Genomic DNA, 23,770 nt, shown 5'->3' with positions numbered 1-23,770 from the left:
GGTGGATGGAGCGAGACATGATGTCACAGATGTGCTCAATTGGATTCAGGTCTGGGGAACGGGCGGGCCAGTCCATAGCATCAATGCCTTCCTCTTGCAGGAACTGCTGACACACTCCAGCCACATGAGGTCTAGCATTGTCTTGCATTAGGAGGAACCCAGGGCCAACCGCACCAGCATATGGTCTCACAAGGGGTCTGAGGATCTCATCTCGGTACCTAATGGCAGTCAGGCTACCTCTGGCGAGCACATGGAGGGCTGTGCGGCCCCCCAAAGAAATGCCACCCCACACCATGACTGACCCACTGCCAAACCGGTCATGCTGGAGGATGTTGCAGGCAGCAGAACGTTCTCCACGGCGTCTCCAGACTCTGTCACGTCTGTCACATGTGCTCAGCGTGAACCTGCTTTCATCTGTGAAGAGCACAGGGCGCCAGTGGCGAATTTGCCAATCTTGGTGTTCTCTGGCAAATGCCAAACGTCCTGCACGAGGGCCCACCTGTGGACGCCGGGCCCTCATACCACCCTCATGGAGTCTGTTTCTGACCGTTTGAGCAAACACATGCACATTTGTGGCCTGCTGGAGGTCATTTTGCAGGGCTCTGGCAGTGCTCCTCCTTGCACAAAGGCGGAGGTAGCGGTCCTGCTGCTGGGTTGTTGCCCTCCTACGGCCTCCTCCACGTCTCCTGATGTACTGGCCTGTCTCCTGGTAGCGCCTCCATGCTCTGGACACTACGCTGACAGACACAGCAAACCTTCTTGCCACAGCTCGCATTGATGTGCCATCCTGGATGAGCTGCACTACCTGAGCCACTTGTGTGGGTTGTAGACTCCATCTCATGCTATCACTAGAGTGAAGGCACCGCCAGCATTCAAAAGTGACCAAAACATCAGCCAGGAAGCATAGGAACTGAGAAGTGGTCTGTGGTCTCCACCTGCAGAACCACTCCTTTATTGGGGGTGTCTTGCTAATTGCCTATAATTTCCACCTGTTGTCTATCCCATTTTCACAACAGCATGTGAAATTTATTGTCAATCGGTGTTGCTTCCTAAGTGGACAGTTTGATTTCACAGAAGTGTGATTGACTTGGAGATACATTGTGTTGTTTAAGTGTTCCCTTTATTTTTTTGAGCAGTATATATATATATATATATATATATATATATATATATATATATACATACACATTTTAGTTCATGTATGTTAGAAACGTGTACACTGGTATACATGAGGCGGTATTGTATTGCAGATGTTTGTAAGGCTAATATTTCCTAATCTCTTTCCTTCATATCTAATTACTAAGGTATTTAGCTAGCTAGTATCTAGTAGGAAGCTAATTGATCATAGTTCAACTTGTCCTGCAAGCCAATGGGTGCTTTCCAGACACCCAGATACACATACTTTTGGCCATACTTTTTTTTTTAGTGTATTTGGACACCCCTTCAAATGAGTGGACTCGGCTATTTCAGCCACACCCGTTGCTGACGGGTGTATAAAGTCGAGCACACAGCCATGCAATCTCCATAGACAAACATTGGCAGTAGAATGGCCCGTACTGAAGAGCTCAGTGACTTTTAAATGTCTGCCCTGGTCAACTGTAAGTGCTGCTATTGTGAAGTGGAAATGTCTAGGAGCAACAACTGCTCACCACAAGGAGGTGTGCCACACAAGCTCACAGAACGGGCCCACTGAGTGCTGAAGTGTGTACAAATTGACTGTCCTTGGGTTTCAACACTCACTACTGAGTCCAAACTGCCCCAGGAAGCAAAGTCAGCACAAGAACTGTATGTCAGGAGCTTCAAGAAATGGGTTTCCATGTCCGAGCAGCCACACACAAGCCTAAGATCACCATGCTCAATGCCAAGTGTCGGGTGGAGTTGTGTAAAGCTCACCGCCATTGGACTCTGGAGCAGTAGAAACACGTTTTCTGGAGTGATGAATCATGCTTCGCCAACTGGCAGTACGATGGACAAATCTAGGTTTGGCGGATGCCAGGAGAATAAAGATTGGTGGAGGAGGAATTATGGTCTGGGGCTGTTTTTCATAGTTCGGGCTAGGCTCCTTAGGTCCAGTGAAGGGAAATCTTAAATGCTACAGCATACAATGACATTCTAGACGATTCTGTGCTTCCAACTTCGTGGCAACAACTTTGGGATGAATTGGAACGCCGACTGCGTGTCGGGCCAAATCGCCCAACATCAATGCCCGACCTCACTAATGCTCTTGTGGCTGAACATCCCGACAGCAATCTTCCAACATCTAGTGGAAAGCCTTCCAAAAAAAGTGAAGGCTGTTATAGGAGCAAAGGGGGGACCAACTCCATATTCATGCCCATGATTTTGGAATGAGATGTTCTATGAGACGGTGTCCACATACTTTTGACCGTGTAGTGTATGAAATGGATATCATAAGGTGAATGCACCAATTTGTAAGTCGATCTGGATAAGAGCGTCTGCTAAATGACGTAAATGTAAATGAAATAATATCTGGAACAGTAATTAGGGGTGTATTCATCACGCTTATTCTGTAGCAAAACGTTTGCAATAGAAACGGTTTACTCCAAACAGAAAACGTTACAACGAAGACGACAGTTTCTATTGGACAAATGCAGGTAAGTCCCTCCGTTTTGTCCCGTTTGCTTCCGTTTGGTTCTTAAACTGTAAACGATTCCCTTTGCGAGACGTAATGAATACACCCCTGTGCTTTGGTTTCTTGACAGAAGGTGGAGCTCAAAGTTGACGTAAACACAACGCTAGTTAGTCAATGTAAATCCATATCTGAAAGAATGTTACGGTAGTGCGGTTAAGTGCATTTTTTTTTCTCGCAAAATGCGATGTTATCTTCATGCACTTCTACTGTGCATGGTCTTTGCTGTCTTTTCGGTGCTGTATGTTTTTAATCAACTACCGGTAGCCTCGTCTTTTGAGTCGCAATACGAAGACGGATGGACCGACAGAAGAACAAAACAATCCAGTGGCAGGCAAACCCAATTTGGGGCCCAAGACACTGGGCACATAGTCAGGAAAGGTGGAGGAGTGCCAAGCCTTTTTGACCATCAAGAACATGACAGGACCAGGTAAAATAACAATTGATTAACTAACTAGGTAGTTAGTTGGCTACAGAAGTCAGCCAAGTCACTAGCTAACACGCTAAAGGTAGCCACACTTGTAAAATACTAGCCACAACTCTTCGCTAGCAGGATTACTAGCTAACGTTGGCTAACCAGCTAATCTGTTGACTTTACAGATAAAACATTGCCCCGTACCGTAAGGATGACGATGTACAACCACAGATCAATGAGCTAGTGGGTTAACTAACCCCCCATGTTACCAAAGTCATAATGCCATGGGGAAGATGTTGATCATCATTCCCTGCTAGAAATTCATTAACCTGCTAATTCACAATTATCCACATTGCAATTTGTTGTTTTTTCCCCCCCATGTGAGCTAACGTTACCTATCAAGAGATGTCCTGCTTAGTTCAAGAAGATGGGTACTTAACTAGTTAGGTATCTATTAATACAATTATTAGAGAAACTCAAGCAGTTGGCTAGATAATAAAGTAGCTCTCTAATCTACCCCATCAGGATTCAATCACCATGGAACCAAAAGGCATTCAACTTGTTGTTCTGTCTTGTGTAAGGCATTGTCAGTGTCTTAACTGGAATCCCAATTGTAAACTGCCTCCTGATGTTTGTGGAATGAACTGATTATTGGGACCTATGTATGCTTGGCTGGGGCAACCCCTTGAAAAGCAGACAGTGGCCACTTTACTATTTTTTTTAAAATCTGGCAGTAGCTGTGCGTGGGTAAAATCACTGGGGAAGCCAAGCCAGGAAAATAAGCCATGTTACAACCTAGTTGTGGTGTTTGCTCTATAACCTCTTAGTTCACATTACTTGCAACCGTGATATATAGGCCTAAGGCCGAGACAATAAGAAGACAGTGGCAGAATAAATGTTGTTTCATAACAAAACCGGTACCAAAAATAATGTAGTCCAATCAATGTAAGCTAAATATGATTTGGCTGTCTATGGTTCTGATTTGTGTGTGTTTGTGCAAGTAGAAAAACATTTTGACTCGCCCTACTTGTAGAGCAGGGATGGGCTACAAAATTCAAAAATCATGAATGGCTGCAGTTGTTCGTGGGAATCATGAGAAACGCCAATGCCTTCCTCTTTCATGTTGACTAAACGGTATATGACTTCATCATACAGTACGCTTTTAGTTTTTGTTGTCATAGGCTAGCGAGCAAGCATTTTATCCAGGTAGCCTAACTTCCTTTCATGGGCAACAATGAGCCAGCTAGTTTAGGAAAGGGCCTATTTTAGCTAGCTAGCCACCGGAGGACAACAACAACACAACGAGATGCAACAGTTCTAGTTTTTTCTGTAAATAACATTTTGCTCTAGATGGGATTGGTGTGAAGCCAAATCCAAACTGACTTCCCTCGACACCATTCACAGTTGAGCACACACAGTTTAGCTCAACGCTGATTGACTATAATTTTATACTTTTAAAAAAATGTATCAAGGGAGGCCAAATGTTCGCTGGCTTCCCTTGCATTCAAACCTACATGCTGCAACAATGTCCTACTCTTTTTGACCAGACAGCATCAGATAGATGGGCTACACAAACAGAGGCAGAGGGGCACTGTTTCGCTCGCTCTGATGCTTTCTCCGGTGAGATACATTCAGCCTCTTGCGAATTAAAGGAAAGTTATGAAACACATTTGAAAGATGAATTATGTTTTATTCTTTTTTGCTTGGTAAATGTTTTGGGGAAGCCTGGCTTCCCTTGGCATCCATGAATACACCCCACTGCAACCTGGACCCGGTTTCCCAAAAGCATCTTAAGGCTAAGGCATCGTTAGAAAAGAGGAGTGGGAGGCCCCGGTGCACAACTGAGCAAGAGGACAAGTACATTAGTGTCGAGTTTGAGAAACAGACGCCTCACAAGTCCTCAACTGGCAGCTTCATTAAATAGTACCCGCAAAACACCAGTCTCAACGTCAACAGTGAAGAGGCGACTCCGGGATGCTAGCCTTCTAGGCAGAGTTGCAAAGAAAAATCCATATCTCAGACTGACCAAAAAAAAATATTGAAATGGGCAAAAGAACACAGACACTGGACAGAGGAACTCTACCAAGATGGCCAGCATCCCGGAGTCGCCTCTGCACTGTTGATGTTGAGACTGGTCTTTTGTGGGTACTATTTCACGTATCTGCCAGTTGAGGACTTGTGAGGCGTCTGTTTCTCAGACTAGACACTCTAATGTACTTGTCCTCTTGCTCAGTTGTGCACCCCACTCCTCTTTCTATTCTGGTTAGAGCCAGTTTGCACTGTTCTGTGAAGGGAGTAGTACATAGCGTTGTACGAGATCTTCATTTTCTTGGCAGTTTGTCGCATGGAATAGCCTTCATTTCACAGAACAAGAATAGACTGAGTTCAGAAGAAGTTCTTTGTTTCTGGCCACTTTGAGCCTGTAATCGAACCCACAAATGTTGATGCTCCCAGATACTCAAATGGTCTATACAAGGTCAGTTTTATTGCTTCTTTAATCAGAACAACAGTTTTCACCTGTTCAAACATATTTGCGAAAGGGTTTTCTAATGATCAATTAGCCTTCTAAAATGATAAACTTGGATTAGCTAACACAACGTGCCATTGAAAAACAGGAGTGATGGTTGCTGATAATGGGCCTCTGTACGCCTATGTAGATATTCCATTAAAAATGTGCCATTTCCAGCTACAATAGTCATTTACAACATTAACTATGTCTACACTGTATTTCTGATCAATTTGTTGTTATTTTAATGGACAAAAAAATGTGCTTTTCTTTTAAAAACAATGACATTTCCAAGTGACCCTAAACTCTAGCATTAAGAGATTAGACTACATCTGAGCTGCTTCAATATTTATATCTATTAGGCCTATAGACTACAACTATCTAAAAGCTCACAGATTTCACTGTAGCCTAACCAATAACCTAAAGGTTACCATATTAGGTCTATGCCAATGCTGCTTGACTTGGTACTTGACGTTTTAATATTTAATTGTAGAATATCTGTAGGCCTACTTGAAGCCCAATTCCTGCCTGCCGTTAGACTACAGTGATTTGTTAAGCAATTGCGAAAACCATTGTCATCATTTTATTTTTAGGTCACATTGATATTTTCTATAGCAACGAGGGAACGAGCGATTGGATTTGGCTTTATTCATTCTTGCTCAGTTTGCACACTAAAGAAATACAGAATTTACTAAATCAAACATTGCATACAAAATAGCAGGATAAAATAGGGTTCATGGCAAACATAATAATACAAAAACATGAATGCATAATAGGCTACAGAACATTTCTTCCCTTGATGGGAAAACTGTATTGTAAAGCCATAAGTCATTTAACGGCTACACGGAGCTATTTAGTCTATATTTTGGGAAACGGGTGTGTCATTTTCAGCCGTTGTTATTACGATGCTGTATTGTTTTATCATTAAAACAATTGTAAATTCCATTGCTATCGGGAAACCTGGCCCTGTAGTGTAGTCTACCACAGTAGGAGTCATAATACCCATGAAACCTAGAGGTCAAACACAGAAATGGTTAATAAAAAAAAAACGTCCACCATTTATTTGATCCATTGTGGATTTTAGAAACACTTAAAATAAGGGCTGTGTTTCGTTTTACCCTGGCGTGATGTTTTGAAAACCGTGCAAATCTCTCTGACAATGTGACTTTTTTAAATAAATATATTTGCCTGCATTTACCCCGAAAATTGAAATGCTAATGTGGCTATAATACAGAACTACAAATGCCTGTGTCAAGCTTCACGTCACCCACCAGGGCTATGATGATCTGGACGAGACTGCCAAATCGAGGCAAAGGTAAGAATCTCTGGATTAACTGTCTAATGTTAGAAACATGTAGTAATTCATAAATTGGCTAAAGTTGTTTAAATGGACAATTCTGTTAACTATCTTGAGCAAGTTTTTAAACGGAAAATTCCTATTATCTATCGCTAGCTCATGGTTAGCAACATTATCCTGACTAGATGGCTGCGTTAGCAACATTATCCTGGCTACATTAGCCATATTTGTCTAGCCATTTAAATGCTTGAGAAATTCTTAAACGATTTATAGCTGTCTTTGGCCTTTACTAACCAACATTCTAGCTTGTTAGTTAATTCAATTTATCACAGGTGTTCTCCAAACAAGTTGTAGAAACGTCTCAAGGATGATCAATGGAAATAGGATGCACCTGAGCTCCATTTCTAGTCTCATAGCGTCATAGCAAAGGGTCTGAAAACGTATGTAAATAAAGGTATTTATGTTTTTTTCCCTTTGTCATTGTAATATTCATATGTGAATACATACTGAATTATAATTGGATGCATTTTACCGCCGTATCATACTGTGCGGTGATTGGTTAAGACCACCCAGACGGTTAGGTCATGGGCAGTTAGTTGATCGTGGTTGGAGATAGGCTAACATGTAGTTGTAGCTAGTTAATAAAGAGTTATGTTAAGAAACATCCTGTAGTTCTGCGTTTTATTATTTTGTACAAAGTGTACAAAACAAAAGTCATTATGGGTGTAAATTGATGAAAAAAATAATATAATTCCCAACGTCACCCACTGTATGTGCTTTCGGTAGGTAGCCTGATTTGCGTTCAGACAGGAGAAATCTGGTCATCCAAATCTAAACACAATCAGTCCACGAAGCGATTTTTGTGCGTCTAGACCCGTGTTTTCAATATGATCTTCGTATTCTGATAGCAGAAGTTGCATTGTAAGTGTCAAGTGTAGAAACCACTTCGGAATATGTGCAGCGTTTTTTATTTGTCTGTTATGACCAGCTATACTTTTTATTTTGTAAAACATTTTTTTGGAATGTCTGTGGTGGGGTAATTGGTATTCTAAAGAGGTTTATTCTTCTACCTGTAAGATTTATGGGAAGATTATTCAATTTAATTAGATCTGCTTTCATATTGTTGAGTAATAAATGCCGCAAAAAAATAAACTTCCTCTCACTGTCAACTGCGTTTATTTTCAACAAACTTAACATGTGTAAATATTTGTATGAACATAAGATTCAACAACTGAGACATAAACTGAACAAGTTCCACAGACAGGTGACTAACAGAAATTGAATAATGTGTCCCTGAACAAGGGGGGGTCAAAATCAAAAGTAACAGTCAGTATCTGGTATGGCATTAAGTACTGCAGTGCATCTCCTCCTCATGGACTGCACCAGATTTGCCAGTTCTTGCTGTGAGATGTTACCCCACTCTTCCACCAAGGCACCTGCAAGTTCCTGGACATTTCTGGGGGGAATGGCCCTAGCCCTCTCCCTCTGATCCAACAGGTCCCAGACGTGCTCAATGGGATTGACATCCGGGCTCTTCGCTGGCCATGGCAGAACACTGACATTCCTGTCTTGCAGAAAATCACATATAGAACGAGCAGTATGGCTGGTGGCATTGTCATGCTGGAGGGTCATGTCAGGATGAGCCTGCAGGAAGGGTACCACATGAGGGAGGAGGATGTCTTTCCTGTAACGCACAGCGTTGAGATTGCCTGCAATGACAACAAGCTCAGTCCGATGATGCTGTGACACACCGCTCCAGACCATGACGGACCTTCCACCTCCAAATCGATCCCTCTCCAGTGTACAGGCCTCGGTGTAACGCTCATTCCTTCAACGATAAACGCGAATCCGACCATCACCCCTGGTGAGACAAAACCGCGACTCGCCAGTGATGAGCACTTTTTGCCAGTCCTGTCTGGTCCAGCGACGGTGGGTTTGTGCCCATAGGCGACGTTGTTGCCGGTGATGTCTGGTGAGGACCTGCCTTACAACAGGCCTACAAGCCCTCAGTCCAGCCTGTCTCAGCCTATTGCGGACAGTCTGAGAACTGATGAAGGGATTGTGCGTCCCTGGTGTAACTCGGGCAGTTGTTGTTGCCATCCCGTACCTGTCCCGCAGGTGTGATGTTCGGATGTACCGATCCTATGCAGGTGTTGTTACACGTGGTATGCCACTGTGAGGTCGATCAGCTGTCCGTCCTGTCTCCCTGTAGCGCTGTCTTAGGCGTCTCGCAGTATGGACATTGCAATTTATTGCCCTGCCACATCTGCAGTCCTCATGCCTTCTTGCAGCGTGCCTAAGGCACGTTCACACAGATGAGCAAGGACCCTGAGCATCTTTCTTTTGATGTTTTTCAAAGTCAGTAGAAAGGCCTCTTTAGTGTCCTAAGTTTTCATAACTATGACCTTAATTGCCTACCGTCTGTAAGCTGTTAGTGTCTTAACGACCTTTCCACAGGTGCATGTTCATTCATTGTTTATTGTTCATTGATCAAGCATGGGAAACAGTGTTTAAACCCTTTACAATGAAGATATGTGAAGTTATTTGGCTTTTACGAATTATCTTTGAAAGACAGGGTCCTGAAAAAGGAACATAACTTTATTCTAAACTCTGCAAAAAAAGCATTCTTTATATATTTGTTTGTCAGATATTAATAATCCTAAGTATTAAATATTTGTTGTGGTCAACTTAAAGGATTGCTGTAGATTGAGTTATTTTTCCTATTTCCATTATTTAGTTTTTTTCCCACATTCATTTTATATCCTGAGATTTTTCAGTATTCTGAAAATAATTTTAGGAAGGGGGGTATTGGGATTTCAATACTGGTCAGGTATATCTGGAGATCATCTGCAGAACAGTTAAGTTTATATTCATGTTAACCAATACTGATACCTGTTACGTTTTGGGTCCTGTCTAATTCTTTCTGCATGCGGTAGAATTGCCAGTGCAAACAGGAGGGGGGTGAGGGGACATCAGTCTTCTGCCTCTTTGTAAAGCATTTTAATCAGATATTGTTTGTGTACATTTTAGCTTTAGGACATTTTATACAATATTTTTTATAAAATGTGTTATTTCATCTGGAAAGTTGAAAGCTTCCAAAGTTTTTAGTAGAAAAGGACATTCAGGATGGTCAAGGCTTTTCGGCATCAACAGCCATTATTGATTGATCTATATATATATATATATATATATTTTTTTTTGCATACTGTATTAAACTGAAACTTGCTCTTGGATGGAATTCTATGGGAAAGCCATCCATTCCTGGTATTTATTTCCGTGCAAATGTTTTAACAATATCGAATATTTATTCTTGGGTAATCTCTGTTTTTAGTGATTCATTTTTTTGTCTGTTGATAATTGCTTCGGAGTTGTTGAGATTAAACGATGCTCCTACAAAGGTTCTAACGATGAACGATGCTTTTGGGAAACCGGGCTCTGGTCTCAGTATGCCAACTCCTATGGTCAACGGGGTGACAAACAGTGACCATTTAGTAGTTTGGAAGATAGCATAAAAAATCAAATCAAGCTTTATTTATACAGCACGTTTTCGACATGGAATGCAACGCAATGTGCTTTACAGATAAAAACGAATAAAAATACAAAAATAAAAGCTGAAATATTTACTACACAACAAACATAAGATAAACAAAAGAGAACAAAAAATCAGGAAAATTAAAGCTAAAAATGTGTTTTAAGATCCGTTTTAATTATGTTTCAGCCTCCCTCAGGTTCTCTGGCAGGCTATTCCAGAGGCTGGGTGCATAATTCCTAAAGGCTGCCTCCATGCCTCTTTGTCCTAGGCTTTGGGATAGTTAAAAGACAGGTGCCAGAGGACCTGAGGCACCCACTGGGTACATAACTTAAAAGCATGTCTGACCTGTATTGGGGTACACAATCGTGGATTGATTTAAAAACCAATAGAAGACCCTCTTAATTCAAAAACTCACAGGCGGCCAATGCAGCGACCTTAAAACCGGTGTAATGTGTTCTCTCCGTCTGGTCTTGGTCAGTACCCGTGCTGCAGCATTCTGTATGTTTTTCAGTTGACCATGGCTTTCCTGGGTAGGCCAGACAGGAGAGCATTACAGTAGTCAAGCCTGTTTGTAATAAACGCATGGATGAGTTTCTGTATCAGCCTGAGAGAGAAACGGCCGCACCTTGGCAAAGTTCCTCAGGCGGTTAAAAAGCTATTTTGGTCACATTCCTGATGTGTGATTCAAAATTTTGTTCAGAATCTAAAATAACACCTAGGTGTTTTGCCTGGTGTTTTATCTTTTTATGGCCTGTGAATAAAAATTTGCAGCTAGATTCTCTCTCATTGCTTTGGCTCGAACAACAAGTACCTCGGTCTTGTCTTGATTTAGCTGAAGGAAGTTGCGAGCCATCCAAGTATTTAAATCCCCAATACAGTCTTATTTATCCGTGGAGCTAAAATCCTCTGGTGACACAGAAATGTAAAGCTGTGTATCGTCTGCGTAGCAGTGAAAATCAATGCTGTGCTTTCTGATAACGCTGCCAAGAGGTTTTATTTATATATAGATATACATTTACATTTACATTTAGATTATATATACATAGATATAGATAGATGGACCCAAAATCGAACCTTGTGGAACGCCACATGTAATATGTAGTTTCTCTAAGTTATGTTCACCAAAGTTTGACAAACTCTCGACCGGTTAAATGCATCCTAAACTAATTTAGAACTGGACCGTAGAGGCCAACCCACCTCTCCAGTCTGTCCAGAAGGACATCATGGTCAACTATGTTGAATGAAACTTAACTAAGGCTGTCTGTACTGTGGTGTGGACAAATGTAATTTTTTTTAAATAAAATGTTGCCACTTAAACAAATATTTTGTTTGAACAACAATTTCTCCAGAATTTTGCATTATTTCTCCAAAATTTTGCTTAGGAATGGAAGGTTGGAAGTTGCCCCCAAAAAATCTAGATTACATTGCTTCAGAAGGGGTTTCACCATAGCAGTTTTGAGTGATTTTTAACAATAGCTTGCGCTTCTTCAGATATACAATTAAAAACAGTTTTGATGAAGGTGGTGGGGATAGGATCGGGAAGGCAGGTACAAGGCTTAAGTTATGATATCACTTTCCTGAGCATGTCTGTGTCAACCAGGGAAAATAAATCCATAGTGGCTTTGCATGGTAGGCTAGGGCACATATCATCATACTTCTCATCAGGTCTTGCTTGAATGATACCCAGCCTAATGTTGGTTCTTATCTTATCTCTGAATATCATCATACTTCTCATCAGGTCTTGCTTGAATGATACCCAGCCTAATGTTGGTTCTTATCTTATCTCTGAATATCATCATACTTCTCATCAGGTCTTGCTTGAATGATACCCAGCCTAATGTTGGTTCTTATCTTATCTCTGAATATCATCATACTTCTCATCAGGTCTTGCTTGAATGATACCCAGCCTAATGTTGGTTCTTATCTTATCTCTGAATATCATCATACTTCTCATCAGGTCTTGCTTGAATGATACCCAGCCTAATGTTGGTTCTTATCTCTGAAATATGCTGCAAACTCATCACATTTAGATGAGGGAAGTCCACATAAATTGTACCCCGGCAAACCTATCAGGCCGTCAATGGTCGAGGAGCACTCTCAAATTATTCTGATTTAATAGTGATCCAAGTTCGAAAAAAGAGCTTGTCTGGCATTTCTAATTGCCTTGTTAAATATGCTAAGTTTCTCTCTTGAAATATCATAAAGGACCTGCAACTTGGATTTTCTCAAGTTCCGCTCTGCCTTTCTGCAATTTCTCTTTTTAATTGATTAGTTTCCTCACTCATCCAAGGGGCTCTCCATTTGGATGAGGTCCTTTTCAACTTTAATGGATATATGGCATCAATGGTAGCCCTTTTAATTTGCTATTAAAGTTATCAACTAAATCATCACAAGAGGAAGGCACAATAGGTGATGGAGTATTGTTCATACACTCTCAAAATCTGTAGCAACTTCAGGGGTAAGAGTGTTTCTTAATAATGCGTTCAGTATTAACCTGTGCTATGTGCCGCAAGGTAGTAAAAAATACACAGTGGTGATCAGATAAAGCAACCTCAACTATAGAGGATATGTCAATAGATAGCCCCCAGGTCCAGAGTATGGGTGGGCCCAGTAACAAGTTGGATAAACTTCATAGAGCTCCAAAGTTTAATGCATTCAATGGCCTTGGGGTCAATTTAACAATGTTGGGAATACCCACCATCCAATACTTACCCCAATCCAATGCTATTAAAACCATGACGGGGACTGTGCAAGTGGTGCCCTTCTTCCAACGTGCCCTAAGATGCTGCCCTCCTCCCTTTTTTTATCTCTTACTATCTCAGGGAGAAGCCAGCCTCCGCCAGCATCCAGGAGGCCACTAGAGATGAGCGGATCCATCTGGCTGTGGTGGCCTGTGGTCCCAGATTAGAGGAGACTCTCACCATGTTAAAGTCTGCTCTCCTCTTCAGCGCCAAACCGCTACACTTTCACATTTTCGCAGAGGACCATCTGCATGGCAGCTTTGGAGAGTCTGTAAGTATGGAGAACAGGAATTAGTGGCAGGATGAATATTGGTACTAAGTGATATGGCCCTAGCAGTTAAGAGGATGGAACTAGAAGAAAGAAACTGTTGAACTAGATATCTGTACCTGTGCTAGTGTGTGGTTGTCGATGTCAAAGCAAACCTGTTCACTTGTGTCTGTTCATTTACATTTACATGTGTATTTTCCTTCAGCTGGACTTGTGGCCCAGTGTCTTCCAGACCAGGTTTAACTACACCACGTACCCCATCACCTTCCCCAGTGAGAACGCCAAGGAGTGGAAGAAACTCTTCAAACCCTGTGCTTCTCAAAGGCTTTTCCTACCGGTGAGTCCTCAGGGTTTGATGAGACTGGCCATAATAAAAAATAAAATAAAACTGTTCAGTTTGCTGAGAACAATACACGTTTGTTTATGAGATATTGGACCCAGATTAAGCCCATTCCTGGACCTAAACAACTTTCATTGAAGATTCTCCATTTGAAATCTGGTTCAGGGAATCTGGCACATGGCGTGCTGTCAGAGTAATGTGTGTAATGTTTGACTATGTTCTTGGCCATTCTAACCTTTTTGTCTCCTCTCCAGTTGATCCTAAAAGATGTAGACTCTCTGCTGTACGTGGACACCGATATCTTGTTCCTTCAGCCTGTAGAGGAGATCTGGTCCCTGCTCTCATTCTTCAACTCCACCCATCTGGCAGCCATGGCCCCTGAGCATGAGGAGCCACGCATCGCCTGGTACAACCGCTTCGCACGGCACCCTTACTATGGAAAGACCGGGGTCAACTCTGGGGTCATGCTCATGAACATGACCCGGATAAGGGAGAAATACTTCAAGGTGATTGTGTCAGTGAGAATGAGCATCTTTGTGTGTTGGTGTATATGCTTGAGAAGAGGTGTCAGGATCTCTTGAACTTTCTCAGCATATTTGTTGGTATGTTCTGTAAAAGCATTTTGAGTCTAGAAAATTCCCAAACTGTTGAAGGTACAGTAGCAGCCAAAAGTTTGGACACACCTACTCATTCAATGGATTTCTTTATTTTAACTTTTTGCTACGTTGTAGAATAAGAGTGACGACATCAAAACTATGAAATTAACACATGGAATCATGTAGTAACCAAAGTGTTAAACAAATCATATTCTTCAAAGTAGCCACCCTTTGCCTTGATGACAGCTTTGCACACTCTTGGCATTGTCTCAACCAGCTTCATGAGGTAGTCACCTGGAATGCATTTCAATTAACAGGTGTGCCTTGTTCAAAGTTAATCTTTGGAATTTCTTTCCTTCTTAATGCGTTTGAGCCAATCATTTGTGTTGTGACAAGGTAGGGGTGGTATACAGAAGATAGCCTTATTTGGTAAAAGACCAAGTCCATATTATGGCAAGAACAGCTCAAATAAGCAGAGAAACGACAATCCATCATTACTTTAAGACATGAAGGTCAGTCAATCTGGAAAATTTCAGATCGCAAAATAAAAAGTGCTGTCGCAAAAACCATCAAGCGCTATGATGAAACTGGCTCTCAAGAGGACCGCCACAGGAAAGGAAGATCCAGAGTTACCTCTGCTGCAGAGGATAAGTTCATTAGAGTTACCAGCCTCAGAAATTGCAGACGAAATAAATGCTTCAGAGTTCAAGTGACACATCTCAACATCAACTGTTAAGAGGAGACTGTGCAAATCAGGCCTTCATGGTTAAATTGCTGCAAAGAAACCACTACTAAACGACACCAAGAAGAAGAAGAGACTTGCTTGGGCCAAGAAACACGAGCAATAGACATTAGACCGGTGGATGGTCTGATTTGAGATTTTTGGTTCTAACCACTGTGTCGCAGAGTAGGTGAACGGATGATCTCCGCATGTGTGGTTCCCACCATAAAAGGAAGTGTGATGGTGTGTGGGTACTTTGCTGGTGACACTGTCAGTGCTTTTATTTAGAATTCAAGGCACATTTAACCGGCATGGCTACCTCAGCATTCTGCAGCGATAAGCCATCCCATCTGGTTTGCGCTTAGTGGGACTATCATTTGTTTTTTAACAGGACAATGACCCAACACACCTCCAGGATGTGTAAGGGCTATTTGATCAAGGAGGAGAGTGATGGAGTGCTGCATCAGATGACCTAGCCTCCACAATCACCCGACCTCAACCTAAATGAGATGGTTTGGGATGAGTTGGACCGCAGAGGAAAAGCATCCTACAAGTGCTCAACATATGTGGGAACTCCGTCAAGACTGATTCCAGGTGAAGCTGGTTGAGAGAATGCCAAGAGTGTGCAAAACTGTCAAGGCAGAGGGTGGCTACTTTGAAGAATCTAACATTTGTTTAACACTTTTTTGGGGGGGGTTACTACCTGATTCCATATGTGTTATTTCATAGTTTTGATGTCTTCACTACTATTCTACAACGTAGAAAATAGTACAAATAAACTCTTCAATGAGTAGGTGTGTCTAAACTTTTGACTGGTACTGTCATTTGTACATTTATCATAGTTGTGTTCTTCAATTTGTAACGTTGGCTAAGGCATTTTCTGTAAGTCTTCTGCACCCCCAGTATTGACCAGAGGAGGTCACTGTTGCCATTCTTCTGCGTAGCTCACCAACTTTGTACTGCAGGGTTTCCCAAACTCTGTCTTCGGCACCCTTATCAGCTAATCGTCAAGCTTTGAATGAGCTCTGTAGGGTTAGGGCAAGAACCAAAATGTGCACCACTTGGGGTCCTGAGGACCAAGTTAGAGAAATATTGGTGTACTGTATTAAACATATCGCCATGCCTTAGACACAAAGGATGAAACAATTTGTTAATTGTTTGATGTCAGGAGTTTGGCTGTTTTAGTTTTCCATTTATATTGTGTCACATTACCCATGTAAGAATGAATGTGGTTCACACTGTCATTTAACATTTTTTGTTTCTTTCTTTACTATGACTTGTCGTAACAGAATGACATGACGTCAGTCCCCCTCAAATGGGTGGAGCTGCTGATGCCACTTCTCCAGAAATATAAACTCAACATCACCTGGGGAGACCAGGACCTACTCAACATCATATTCCATCATAACCCAGGTGAAACTCACCTTCATTAGGTCCCACCACCTCAAAAACCGTTGTGCAACCAAAACAAAAACGTGCATTTCTTATTGGACGGGTTCAGATAGTACTTCCATGTTTCTGATCTTTTTATTTAGTTTAATTCAAGTGAACATGATCCAGACAGACACATTGCTTTATTGTTGAAACTATTTTCTTTGTCTAGAGGAATAACTGTTTTCTGTAAGTATACAACTCTCATAATGGTGTAACAGAAATCCTCAGCTAACTCTCTCCCTCCTGTATTTCCTTGTGCAGAGAGCCTGTATGTGTTCCCGTGCCAATGGAACTACCGTCCAGACCACTGTATCTACGGCAGCAACTGTCTCGAAGCCGAACAAGAGGGCGTCTTCATTCTCCACGGAAACCGAGGCGTTTACCATGACGACAAGCAGCCAGCGTTCCGGGCCGTCTATGAAGCCATCCAGAAGGTAACCACATCATCAACTATGCCTGTAGCCTGGGAATTCAGACGGGGGGGATATTGAAGTAACGAACATCAGAACTGAGGGAGGATGTGCTTCCTGATGCATTTACCTGAACTCAGCAAAAAAATAAACTTAATCTCCCTGTCAACTGCGTTTATTTTCAGCAAACTTAACGTGTGAATATTTGTATGAACATAAGATCCAACAACTGAGACTGACACAAACTGAACAAGTTCCACAGACATGTGACTAACAGAAATGGAATAATGTGTCCCTGAACAAAGGGGGGGGGGTCAAAATCAAAGTAACAGTCAGTATCTGGTGTGGCCACCAGCTGCATTAAGTACTGCAGTGCATCTCCTCCTCATGGACTGCACCAGATTTGCCAGTTCTTGCTGTGAGATGTTACCCTACTCTTCCACCAAGGCACCTGCAAGTTCCTGGGCATTCCTGGTGGGAATGGCCCTAGCCCTCACCCTCCGATCCAACAGGTCCCAGATGTGCTCAATGGGATTGAGATCCGAGCTCTTTGCTGGCCATGGCAGAACACTGACATTCCTGTCTTGCAGGAAATCACTCACAGAATGAGCAGTATGGCTGGTGGCATTGTCATGTTGGAGGGTCATGTCAGAATGAGCCTGCTAGAAGGGTACCACATGAGGGAGGAGGATGTCTTCCCTTTAACGCACAGAGTTAAGATCAGTCAGGCTGTTTGTCAAATACCCTTACTGTGGGAGTTAACATTTCCTCTCCTGTCTTTCTGTCTTCTAGGCCCAGTGCAGTCAAACATGATTTTCCTATGTCTTATATACATTTCCACACTGAGGTTGAAATACTACTGTGAAATTGGGAAAGTTAATAATGCCTTTTTTGTGTAAGAGCTGTTTGAAAAGACTGCCTGAAATTTCATCCTGATTTGGTGCGATAGAGTTTTGGCCTGCCTGGTTTTCAGTTTTCCCCTCCACACTCAAACCACTCCCAGACAGTCCTAGCAAAATTCTAACTTGAGGTATCGCTTCTAATAAGCTATTTTTGTTTGTTTTGATTAAAATGGTCAAAAATAAGAATCCCAGCAAGGTACTTTAATTGTTACCCAAAAATGATTTCATATTGAGATTAAAAACTGCTGCATTGGACCTTTTAATAAAACAACCTATCCTCTAACATTTGCTCAATTCCATCATCAGGGCACTCCAGGCTATTGCTTTTTATTTGGTGGACTTCCATCCATCCAGATGAAAATGCTAAATTGATAGTCCCGTTAACTTCTCTGTAATTCTGCCTCAGGTCTCCCAAAGCCAGGCTAATCCCTACCTACCTACTGCCCAGACCTGCATCCACCCACCGATCACTCCTATTACTGGAATCTTTAGAGCAGGGTTCCCTAACTGGCGGCCCATGGGTGATTTTTATTTTTATTTTATATATATATATTTATTTATTTATTATTTAGCCCCAAAGTTTTCTGAGCAAAAACAAAATGACATAAAAGAATGTTAAAAACACCAGCAAATCAGCTCCATGTGATTTCTAATTGTGTTCATGTATTATTATAATCATACACACACAAAAGAGCATACACACACTCCTACAGCAGGGATACCCAGGTGTATTCTAACCCAGAGTCCACTCACAAACAACTGAGAAGGAAATGGTTCGATAGTGAAACATGCTGTGTGTTAAAACTTAAGCCAATAGTGCTCTTTAGGTTGAGAATTATTTCTCCGTTTTCTTACAGTGAAGCTGTGTTTAGTATTTAACCAGCCTTTCAACAGCTTGTGTTGCGTCTGTTGAGCATTTGGAAGAAGCTCTTACCAGTTCTTCCTTTGCTGCTGCTCTGTCTTTCATTCTCTTCTCTTCCTTTACACCTCTTTCAGTTTCCCCTCTCCCTGCTCCCCCCATTCCCTCCCCTCCCAGTCCTTTGAGGACAGCAGGCCTGAAGCCCATACTGTAGCAGGCATTTCTGGAGAACACTCTCATTCTCAGCTCACAAAGAACTCAGTCAGTGTCTCTCCCTAGACGACCTATCCCAGCTTGCACTGAGGCTACTTGGCAATAAACCCGGGCTCACCATTACTGATATGAGCCAAGCCCACAGAAGAGTTGTAAAAAGGTTAGTGCTGATGATGCTATGTTGAGACACAATGATGGGATGTTGTGGACAATGAACACAACACACACACACCAAGAAGACCACCATCACCAACCAACAGCATCCACATAAAAATCAATAGGAGACAGTTAATGCTGCTTTATGGCCTGCTGTTGTCTATGATAGATGATAAAGCAAGTGTGTGTGCATCCTTTGAGTGACCTAATGCTTAGCCAAACTGGGTTCCAATGAGCCCTCGTAAAAAGGTAATTTCCTCTTTACTGTGCCTGCTGTAAAAGTGCGGCTCACCCACGGAATGTAAAAAAAGCTTTATTCTTTATTCATGGATATGGCTGAAGAGATTGGGTCTGTAGTGACTGAGAGTCTTGGACATTTGTGTTGGGTTGTGGCATTTACATGACAAAACCAAACAACCGCCAACTCTTGAGTGCTTTGTCCATAGTTTTCCATAATGCTGCACAGTTTCTTAATCCCAGTGTCCTAAGAGCGGAGGGAGAGATGAGGTGGAGATACCGCGATGAGAGTAACAGAAGCAAGGGTCGAAAGCCTGATCTTTTGGGGCAATTTGTGGTCGTCCAGAGTTGACCGCAGAGGTGCTACCACTAGACCAAACTCCTGCACTGACATGTAATCATATATATGTTTTTTTTCCTCCACAGTACACATTTGGGGACAACCTAGTCCAGTCCCTACTCCTCCCCCTGGAGGCAAATCTTCAGGAGACCAAACACACCTACTGTGGAAGAGCCAGCCACATGTTTACTAAGAGGTTAAAACAGAGCATCAGCATACTTCAACAGGAAACCATAGAGGGAAGGTGATGTATACCACTAGACTACCACTCTCCTCTACCATCAATGGCTGACTGACACTCTGTGGCACACCTCTAAACTATGCCCCCAGGAGTACAGGGAGGGCATACATTACTGACATGTGTATATGATCCCGGGCGGGATTTAGCCCATGCTCTTCCCTCAACCGTCCATGCCCAAGTTAGATGAATCCGTCATCTGTTTACAAATGGGCAACAGCTACCGGTGCATCAACACTGCTCCAAAGACAATTTCCAGGGGAAGATGATCAGTGTAATACATTGTCTGTTTTCCTGTGGAACCATTGTTCCTCAAAAAGTTGTCCTGTGAACATGATAATCATCAGGTTAGGTAACTGCAGTCAATATGTGTGGGAAAGCACTGAAATTAAATCACTTTGCCCTCTACAGAATTGGACATTTCTATCATCTGACTGCAAAATGGTACAGTTCAATATCAGTTTGCTGTATGATTTTTCACCTGTGCTGAGAATGTCAGTCTGACATTCACATTGTAATCTTCAGAAGTATTCAAGGAAGAGAACCCATCACGGTTCTTTATATGCCCCGCATGATCAAAAAGTATACATTTTATTTAAAGTATATGTTAATATTATATCAATTAGATTTAAATATAAATCTGCAGTGTCATGAAGAATGACAACACATCGGTTAAAGTTTGTCATAACTATTCCATGAACGCAGTTTCATTTGTACAAAACTTGATTGTAAACAAACGCTAAAGGGAAGTGTTTTGAGGTTAGAATCTGAGGATATCAATATTGGTGTTATACAGTGCATTCGGAAAGTATTCAGAAACCTTGAATTTTTTCACATTTTGTTACGTTACAGCCTTATTCTAAAATGGATTAAATTGTTTTTTCCCCCTCATCAATCTACACACAATACCCCATAATGAGAGAGCAGGTTTTTAGATTTTTTTGGGCAAATGTATACAAAAATCAAAAACTGAAATATCACATTTACATAAGTATTCAAACCCTTTATTCAGTACTTTCTTGAAGCACCTTTGGCAGCGATTACAGCTTTGACTTCTTGGGTATGACACTAAATAAAAGCTTGGCACACCTGTATTTGGGGAGTTTCTCCCATTCTTCTCTGCAGATCCTTTCAAGCTCTGTCAGGTTGGATGGGGAGCATCACTGCACAGATATTTTCAGGTCTCTCCAGAGATGTTTGATTGGGTTCAAGTCCGGACTCTGGCTGAGCCACTCAAGAACATTCAGAAACTTGTCCCAAAACCACTGTTGCGTTGTCTTGGCTGTGTTCTTAGGGTCGTTGTCCTGTTGGAAGGTGAATCTTTTCCCCAGTCTGAGGACCTGAGCACTCTGGAGCAGGTTTTCATCAGTGATCTCTCTGTACTTTTCTCTGCTCATCTTTCCCTTGATCCTGACCAGTCTCCCAGTCCCTGCCGCGGAAAAACATCCCCACAGCATGATGCTGCCACCACCATGCTTCACCGTAGGGATGGTGCCAGGTTTCCTCCAGATGTGATGCTTGGGAGTCAGGCTGAAGAGTTTAGTCTTGGTTTCATCAGACCTGAGAATCTTGTTTCTCATTGTCTGAGAGTCCTTTAGGTGCCTTTTGGTAAACCCCAAGTGGGCTGTCATGTGCTTTTTACTGAGGAGTGGCTTCCGTCTGGCCACTCTACCATTAAGGCCTGATTGGTGGATTCCTGCGAAGATGGTAGAAACTTCCAGAAGGATAACCATCTCCGAAGAGGGACTCTGGAGCTCTGTTAGAGTGACCATTGGGTTCTTGGTCACCTCCCTGACCAAGGCCCTTCTCCCCCGATTGCTCAGTTTGGCCAGAAGAGTCTCGGTGGTTCCAAACTTCTTCCATTTAAGAATGTGTGAGGCCGTTGTATTCTTGGGGACCTTCAATGCTGCAGACATTTTTTGGTACCCTTTCCCAGATGCTTCTCGACACAATCCTGTCTCGGAGCTCTACGGACAATTCCTTCAACCTCATGGCTTGGTTTTTGCTCTGTCATGCACTGTTAACTGTGGGACCTTTTAAATAGACTGGTGTGTGCCTTTCCAAATCATGTCCAATCAGTTGAATATATCACAGGTGGACTCAAATCAAGTTGTAGAAACATCAGAAAGGATGATCAATGGAAACAGGATGCACATTTCTAAAAACCTGTTTTCGCCTTGTCATTATGGGGTATTGTGTGTAGATTGAAGAAAAAAATGTATTCATTCAATTTTAGAATAAGGCTGTAATGTAACAAAATGGCAAAAAGGGGAAGGGGTCTGAATACCTTACGAATGAACTGTAAATGAGATTACATCTATCAACAGTATGCACTTTTAATGTCTGCCATATTATAACTCGATAATGATTATAACTACTGAGTAAATGATCTGAGAATATGTCCATAGTCTCCATGTAAAGAGATAGATCTAATTCTATAATAACCATTAATCAATATTTGTGTGGAATTAGGAATGAAGGTTTACTGAAGAGATTTAATCATAACATGTTTGGTTTTAGCTAAAGTTTACATGTGATAGGTTGTTATGCTCTGTGCATTGAACTTATCCCACAGGTTTATGCTGTACCTGAAAAGTACGCACTGTACTTCATTATAAATAATTCATGTTTCTGGATTCACATGTGAATTTTATAGCTCCTATAGGTACTAAACAAGCAAACATACAATCAACTGAAAATACCTTTAATATGTATTGAATACATTTTAAATAACATACATTTTCTCCAATTGTACATTGACTTAACACAACCAAACTGTATTAAGAAGTGATTTGTCACTCTTTCCCTCCATTTAACTAATGCTAAAAACAGATTTTGCACTATTGATTGTACAAATCATGGATTATGTCTTAAAATATCAATGTTAAAATCTGACAGTGTATGAAATGTTTTGAGTATATCAAATCTATGGTAAAACAAGTTTGTTCATTGTGATGTTATAGCCATATATTGTTTATAATAAATATTACACTTAAATATTACACCTTGTTGTGAACTTGGCTGTGCTGCTTGACCTACAGTAAATATGCAATATTTCATATATAAAAGGCTACAATCGACAGAACAGTGTTGGTGGAATTAAGCATGAAAGCAGTGTCTTTTTGTAGTAGTAGTCTTGGAGTTTCGCAAACAGACTAAGAGAAATGGAAGGAGATAATTAGTTATGAATATGGTCTATTTTATTCATGGTATAGACATGGTATTTTTGTTAATTAAGTCTACCTCAAAGTTGATATCATGTGTATAGGCTACAGTCATTATATGGAGTATATACAGTGGCAAGAAAAAGTATGTGAAACCTTTGGAATTACCTGGATTTCTGCAAAAATTGGTCATGTAACTTGATCTGATCTTCATTTAAGTCACAACAATAGACAAACAGTCTGCTTAAACTAATAACACACTAACAATTATAGGTTTTCATGTATTTTTATTGAACACACCTTAAACATTCACAGTACAGGGTGGAAAAAGTATGTGAACCCTTGGGTTTAATAACTGGTTGACCCTCCTTTGGCAGCAATAACCTCAACCAAATGTTTTCGTAGTTGCGGATCAGACCTGCACAACGGTCATGAGGAATTTTGGACCATTCCTCTTTACAAAACTGTTTCAGTTCAACAATATTCTTGGGATGTCTGGTGTGAACTGCTCTCTTAAGGTCATGCCACAGCATCTCAATCGGGTTGAGGTCAGGATCAGACTGGGCCACTCCAGAAGGTGTATTTTCTTCTGTTGAAGCCGTTCTGTTGTGGGTCGTTGTCCTTTTGGCTTTTTTTTCTCCACACATAGTGCTGTGTGTTCCTTCCAAACAACTCAACTTTAGTTTAATCTGTCCACAGAATAACATCCAGGTGCTCTTTTGCGAACTACAGACGTGCAACAATGTTTTTTTTG

The 23,770-nt window shown here is 41.6% G+C and overlaps 1 protein-coding gene across 2 annotated transcripts; it reads left to right on the top strand.

The window, feature by feature from the left end:
• The first annotated feature begins 2,709 nt into the window (after positions 1-2,709).
• On the top strand, positions 2,710-22,854 carry LOC106573088 (glucoside xylosyltransferase 1). 2 transcript variants are annotated; one of them, XM_014147781.3, is made up of 8 exons: positions 2,710-3,077; positions 6,803-6,883; positions 13,220-13,409; positions 13,612-13,743; positions 14,001-14,252; positions 16,353-16,476; positions 16,759-16,931; positions 19,701-22,854. In XM_014147781.3, the coding sequence occupies exons 1-8, from the start codon at positions 2,830-2,832 to the stop codon at positions 19,860-19,862; spliced, it is 1,362 nt and encodes a 453-aa protein (XP_014003256.1). In that variant the 5' UTR covers positions 2,710-2,829; the 3' UTR covers positions 19,863-22,854. The 2 variants fall into 2 exon arrangements, with proteins under 2 accessions (XP_014003256.1, XP_014003257.1); XM_014147782.3 differs by lacking the exon at positions 6,803-6,883 and having other exon boundaries at positions 2,712-3,077.
• Positions 22,855-23,770: the final 916 nt, after the last annotated feature.

Source organism: Salmo salar, chromosome 16, assembly GCF_965601325.2.
Source record: "Salmo salar chromosome 16, fSalSal1, whole genome shotgun sequence".
NCBI lineage: Eukaryota > Metazoa > Chordata > Actinopteri > Salmoniformes > Salmonidae > Salmo > Salmo salar.
This window is presented reverse-complemented; position numbering and strand designations above follow the sequence as displayed.

Bases quoted from the DNA above. Each gene is read 5' to 3' on its own strand.
- LOC106573088 (XM_014147781.3), top strand. From the start codon at position 2,830: ATGCGATGTTATCTTCATGCACTTCTACTGTGCATGGTCTTTGCTGTC. The intron at 6,884-13,219 runs GTAAGAATCTCT...TTACTATCTCAG, and splicing joins ACTGCCAAATCGAGGCAAAG to GGAGAAGCCAGCCTCCGCCA. The intron at 16,477-16,758 runs GTGAAACTCACC...TTCCTTGTGCAG, and splicing joins CATATTCCATCATAACCCAG to AGAGCCTGTATGTGTTCCCG.